General features: G+C 41.4%; 1 protein-coding gene across 1 annotated transcript; it reads left to right on the forward strand.

The window, feature by feature from the left end:
• Positions 1-1,525: 1,525 nt before the first annotated feature.
• LOC147641022 (uncharacterized) lies at positions 1,526-4,094 on the forward strand. The gene is made up of 4 exons (XM_086817401.1): positions 1,526-2,133; positions 2,711-2,812; positions 3,554-3,622; positions 3,738-4,094. Exons 1-4 carry the CDS (start codon positions 1,690-1,692, stop codon positions 3,846-3,848), a joined length of 726 nt encoding a protein of 241 aa, XP_086673527.1. The 5' UTR covers positions 1,526-1,689; the 3' UTR covers positions 3,849-4,094.
• Positions 4,095-7,095: the final 3,001 nt, after the last annotated feature.

Below are 7,095 nucleotides of genomic sequence, written 5' to 3' on the forward strand. Positions count from 1 at the left end.
AGGGGGTTGGGTTGGGTGGTGGTGGACGGAGATGGTGGTGGCAATAGTTAGAGAGAGATTGTTCAAGTAGAGAGGGAGGGTAGCCAAGAAAAGCTCCCTCCACCAAGCTCCCTCGGCGACCATCCCCCTCTATAATGTTACTTGTTCTTGCCTCAATATTACCCTTTGTATATTTTGAATGTTACATGATCTATAAAACTGCTTATCAAAAACGATACGCGGTTTAGAAAATATGTGAATCTCATTAGTGCCATTTTTTTTGCTCACACACTGGTAAATTACCGATAATGCAATCGGCTCGTTCACTCGTTCTCGCTCCACAAATGCACCCTTTCTCCCTTGGCCCTCTCCCTTCTCTCCTTTGGTGGAAGGGGGAAAGCTTATGTTTACTAAGAGTATAGAAGAAAAACTCTTTTCAGAGCCCACCAATACATTAAATGCACAAGGAAAGAATGAGTCACCCTAGAACATATTGCATTGATAGACCCCTTGCCCTAGACCATCCACCATTGAACTAGATGGACATCATTCACGCCTTTTAAGGAGCGATTGTAGTGCCTCCCTACTGGTGACTTTGCTAAGATGCACTGCACATCCTTCTTTCGCACTTAAGGCATCGGTCCATTCTTCATTATGGGGGGGGGGGGGGGGGGGGATGATAGAGGACTTGTTGGCTAGAATAGGTCCTAGAAGGATTTTCCCCTTCCACTCCTTTGATGTAGAATGGCAAGCTAGAGAGGGAACCCCCCTCCTTTCATTATTTGGTTTTTAGGCCTAGGCCCTTTGTATCTTATTTCCTCTTTTGAGGGTTGTAGTCTCCATTGAGCACACACTTCATTTTTTACTAATAGAAGGATCTATTTTTTGGGGGGAAACAAAAAAGAAAAAATGAGCTAACAGGAGAAGGTCCAATGGACCAAGATGTGCTTGCATAGTTTATTAGCCTATTAGAGGATGAGTAAGATTGCAAAAGAAGAGGTACAGAGATGGTTAGGAATTAGCCATTTTTAGGTACAATGAAAGCCAAAATGATATGACATGCTTCCACAATTTGCTTCGAAGAGGTCCCTCACTTTACAAAAAAAGTAGATATGTAGCTTTGAGAGGAAGCCTAATAGGAGGAAGAGGATACAAGGTGGCTTGGTACCCTACTGAATGATAAAGAGAAGCATACCATGCAAGATCAAACATAATAGCTTGTGCTAGGAGCTTCAACAATTGCAGGTTAAAGTTGGTGATATTGTCTTCATTCAAGCTGATGACGTTTTATTAATCCACTAGAAGTTTTATTTACATCACAGTATCTAGCGGATGTTTCACGAGAACCAAAGAGCAACATTGTATGCCGTGACACACGTAACTCATGCGCACAGATGGAACAACTACTGCATGCAACCAAATCCAACTCGAATATTCCGTATTAATTAATCGACCAACAAAAAAAAACATCGTGGGCGCAATTAACATGAAATTCCATATATGCTTTTTGCATCAGTTTGTTTTAATATTGCATTTGCGTGAAAGGGTGCGTAGCTTAGCATCCGTCGGAAACGTGGCAGGCGCGACGGTTCCGCCGGTGGCGCCTCTGTCGAAAGGATATTAGACGGACTTCTGCCTCTGTCGCGAAGGAATATAGTGATAGCGAAGAGGAGGAGGAGGAGGAGGAGGAGGCGGAGCAATAAAGAAGACATGGCTTTTTCTCGCGCGGATTCTTCCCCGATGAGCGTCAGCGCCAGAAGCGGCTCCCCGAGCCAGAGCAAGGGCAGGAGCAGGAGCAGGAGGATGGAGCACGATCTCGATGATGTCACCAGTCACAAACGCCCCGCGGCCTCGCCCCCTGCTGGCTCTGCTGAGTCGGGACCCATCCTGAGCCTCGACGACATCATAGCCGCGAACAGGAAAACCGCTGCAGCGGCGCGTCGTGGGGCAGATGCCCCCTCTTCTTACCACAGTGGTAACAGAAGAAGAGGACGAAGAAGAGTATATCGGGATGACCCAGCCGCACAAGAAAGTGCTGGTGTTGCTGGTACCTCAAGATGGCCCGGCCATGGCGACCACCATCATCATGGCGATAGATCTCATGACCCCCATGGCCATGTCGCTCGACGACATCATCCGTATTCACGGGCTAAGGCAAGCACCTTAGTATGTAGTGTATGAATTTGTTTTTTGCATAACCCCACCATCATGACCTGTGTAGCCATTGTCCATATGTGCAATTGTTCGCAGAACAAAAAGAAGCCACCATGTAATGTGCCTTGTGTAGCCATCTTCCATATGTGCAATTGTACGCAGAACAAAATAAACCCACCATGCATGTGCTAGGACATGTCCATGCGCTCACACTCTGCATAAGGCATGCAACCCTCCGTGAATTGGCCCCTTGGGTATGCTTCCCGGCGATGAAATGCCCAACATGTACTCTTTTGGACTGCTACTCAAACCGTGCTGACATTGCCAGCAAGTCAATTTTGGGTGCTCATAGCCATTGATGCATTCCTGAGACTGCAAAGAGCATGTGGAATCAGCCATTTCCAATTGTGAACCATGTAAAAATGTAACCCGCAAATTTCTCTAGACATCCCGAAGACCTATGTTTAGGGTTGTTTCTGCTTCTTTCATCCTTTAGAGCCATCAGAAAGAGCTTGTCATGGGACATCAGACTTATCATTGAGACATGTTTTGCTTATTTTGCGCTACTTTGAAGCAGTCTCCAATGCAGAAATACAGATCTCCAGCTGTGAACACTGGAGCAAGCAAAAGAATATACGTGTCAAACTTGGCTCCCCAAGTAACAGATGCAGCTCTCAAGGTTTGTAAGAAGGAAGAGAATCATTCTACCCCATCATCCCCTTTTGTTGAGATTTCACAGGTTGACAAGGGAGTATGCTTTTAGCCCCTCGTTTTTTAAGTAGGCACAACTGAGCCAAAAATCATGTATACATGCCCATCTTTACATGCGTTGAGATCAAACCCACATGCCATGTTTACCTGTGTTGTGAGCAAATCCATATGTATTGTGTACATATGCACACATGCCTATGTTCATGCTTACATGTATTGGGATCAAACGCATACGTGTACACAGGCTAAGGGTCAAACACGAACTTTTTCATGATCCATATTCACATGTGTAGATGGGATCAAACCCCTTATGCAACGTGCACATGCGTTGGGGGCCACCCATGACCCTTATTTACTTGTAATGTATGGTATTGCTACCACAGTTCAACCCATATTGACATGTGTGGGAATCGAATTTCCCGTGCACCTATATCTATGTATGTGGATGGAATCGAACCCCTTATACATTCATGTGGACAATGTTGAGGGTCACCTATGATCCATATTTACATGTGTGAGGCATCAGGGCAATGTGACTGGGCTGTTCAATGCTGCAAGCCATTGAAGGCCTTAAAATCAAGTGCCTTGTTCCTGACAAGAATCAGGGCAACAAAAAAGGTTGATCATCACAAGGAATGAATGGTCAGTCTTGGTGGAGAGCTGACTTATCCTTTGATTGTTATGCTTGATGTTCATGTTTTGGCATCAGAGACTCTTCTCAGTGGTGGGAGGGCTTGTAGAATGCAGCATCCACTATGGTCCAGATGGCAAACCACAGGTTGTTTTTTAACTTCTCTGGTTTACCGTGTGCTTTTACTTGACCTCATGTTTTCTAATCTTCTCAAGACTTAAGTAAATTTGGACTTTCTTTACCTTTGCTTGTGCACAAACAGGGGTCAGGTATCGTGGAATATGTGCATGAAAGAGATGCTCTCAAAGCCCTGGGTCAATTCAATGATGCAAACTTGTATGGAAAGCCCCTCATACTACGACCATTGACATAGGGATGACCAAACTTACCAGTAAGCTTTTCTTCAAACACATGTAGGATTGAAATGAGGACTCTAAATTATTTATAGTGGAGAAGATAAATTGAATGTATATATATAAAGCTTTACTCTAGTGATATTAGCCATCAACCTTTGCCTTACCCTGGGAGTATATCACGGGTTGCATAATAGTGAATACATGCTCATACAATTGTACTGAACATAATCATACGTTTTAAGTGTTTGCAAACTTTTAAACCACGATTGTTACCATTTAATCACACTCCTTAAACTAGGCAGCCCAGTCCTAATATTTTGTTCATTATAACATGGTTTATCCATGTGATGGAGTCATCGTCTTCTATCACATCATCCTACAATTTATGGAGGTAGTACGTAGCTTTGTACTATTCTTCATAAGAGATTCATTTTTTATATGTTGAAAGGTGAAGCGCTTTTCTAAAAGCTAGGAGCAAAAGCAAGCTCTAGAGAAGTCATACAACATCTTTGTGCATGGTTTCTTTGCAGCAAAGACAGTCTTCATGACAAACATTTTGTTTGCATCGAAGTCTATAATTGATTGAGGGACATGTTTGAATTCAGACTGTTCCATCCCTTAGTCTCAATTCTAAAAATCTTGTAAAAGCACTTGTGTGCTTCTGCACACGCAGGTGCTGCTCCTCTATCCAGGCTTGATTTTTTGACGGGCACCCTTGCCCTTCAAAATTGACGGGTTTGGTGAAATATAGCAAGGTTTTTTTTTTTTTTTTTTTGGGTATGTTAGTGTAATTTTTGATAGGCATTTTAAAAATTTCTAACTATTTTACAGACAAAGAGCTCAAAAAATGGGCATGACGCTTGTCAAAAAGCAACTATGCGTGAGGCTCTGTCTATCCGTCCTTTTCTTTTTCCTTTTGTGATTTCACATGTCCATTTCATCATCTCTTTGCCCATCAAAAAGTCAAAAAGCAACTATGCCTGAGGCTCTATCTATCCGTCCTTTTCTTTTTCTTTGTGTGATTTCACATGTCCATTTCATCATCTCTTTGCCCGCTAATACTTACCTCTACTAGTGGGCAATGCTTCCGAAAGACACGTGCATGCACACATGCATACACATGCTTGCTTGCACACACACATGCACATGCACAAGCACATGTTCTTGATTGTCCTAACCTTGGTTCACATGAATTCTATGGTGTACATGCAATATATCAAAGCACGGCTTGGAAATGGGCTTATTTTAATAGATGTTTGTCCAGCTACCTAAAGACATGATACTACCTTTGGCAATCATTGTTCAAAATGTAAGTGCACGGTGGGTTTTCCATTCTATTGATCTTTAACTAGGTGCATTTTGGAGGACACATTGAGGCCTACTCATAGGATTAGAAGGACACATTTTGGAGGACACATTGAGGCCTACTCATAGGATTAGAAGACATTGAGAAGATAGTACTTCTAACAACCATTGAGAATGTAATTGTAAGTGTGATAAAAGAACGAAGGATATTGAGAAGCCATGATGCATGGCTAAATTTGATGTGAATATTTCATTATTGCCAAACTTCAAGGTAAAACCGTGAGCTTGGTCAACTGTAGACTAACCAGCAAACAAGAAAGCAAGCATGCATAGTCGCGGGTCTTCACCCTTCAAACCTTTGGCTCCTACCCACTTACGAGTTGAGTTTGCGATCTGCTTAAACAAATAGCAATCTAGAGTTTTCATGCAACTATTGATGGTCAAGGTATCAAATGTAAAATCTATTAAATGGATACCCTTTACTGGCTATATATTGTCCCCATCAGAGCTATTGAGTTTTCTCAAGTGTTTCAGCCACATCGATTTGTGTTTGTAGATAGCCATACTTGTTGTGGTGATACAATTTTCCTTCCAAAAATTTGCTGTCAAAAAGAGAAATACAAAACATGGTGATGAAAGCTTGATTTCAAGTGAAGTATAACCAGAGAGGCTTTTGTGTGTATACATGCATTGTGCATTTTTTTTTAAATATTCAAGGGTTTGTCATTAAGTTGGGTAAGGATGTAAATGGGTTTATGGTGAATTCTAATCCTTGGACCCATTCATTGAGAGTCCTTAAAATCAAGCACCTCCATAAACATTCTCTCTCTCTCTCTCTCCATAAACATTTTGTCTTTCTCTCTCTCTCTCTCACTCACACCCATTCATTGAGTGTCCTTGAATCAAGCACCTTTGTAACATTTTACTTTTTGTCTGTATGTGAATGAACACATGCATGCACACCCATTTGTTGAGTGTCCTTAAATCAAGCACCTCCGTAGACGTTTTTAGCCTTGTTCTATGTGTGTGTATATGCCACAAATGCATGTGCATACACATGGAGAGAGAGAGAGAGAGAGAGAGAGAGAGAGAGGATATGAGTTTTAAACATCATAATCAAGCTAATTGACCTACTATTAATGTGACAACACCAAATTGGAGGAAATGTAGCTTGAATACATGATCTCTTGATTAGGAACATGAAAGCTAAACGTTTATATGCTTACATGAGAGAGAGAGAGAGAGAGAGAGAGAGAGAGAGAGATCATTTATATTAGCATAGGGTGAGTGATTACAACATGATTAACTTGTTGTACAATTTTGGTGAGTACTAAATCCTGTTTGATCATTGGCATAGCTTTAAGTAATAAATCATATTTGATCATTGGCATAGCTTTAAGTAATAAATCATGTTCGATCATTGGCATATTTATGTAATAAATCATTAAAATAGCTTTATGTAATTGGCTATCTATATATCCCTCCACAGTTCTACCTTTGTACCATTCTTTAGGAAAACCACCCACATGGGATTGCCTCAATTCCTTTTCCTCAATTTTGGCTATGACTTCCTATTCAATTTTGCTCTCTCAAATATTCCTTGACCACTATTTTGATGCTACTAACCATCTCTTGTAAATCTTCCTTCATCTCTTCTTGTTAAAAATCAATGTGCTAGAGTGTGCAACATTTGTGTAGCAAGGCGGACCATGTACCTTAGTTATTTAATATAGTTAGTGTTGGTATAAAAAGTGTGCAGAGAAGCTATGGTGGATGGTGGTAGACAACCATGGCATGGAGGGAGAGAGAAATAAAGTGTAGAGAGAGAGTACGCAAGATTGCACAATTGATTGATTGATCACCTTGACTCACGTACATGCTTCTTATAGGCTAGATGATAGCCTTATCTTTTGACACATACCTAGGGCATATGTCATACATGCATATTCATGACTATAA

This window comes from Cibotium barometz, chromosome 2 (assembly GCF_041138505.1).
Source record: "Cibotium barometz isolate CiBa-2024 chromosome 2, ASM4113850v1, whole genome shotgun sequence".
Lineage (NCBI taxonomy): Eukaryota > Viridiplantae > Streptophyta > Polypodiopsida > Cyatheales > Cibotiaceae > Cibotium > Cibotium barometz.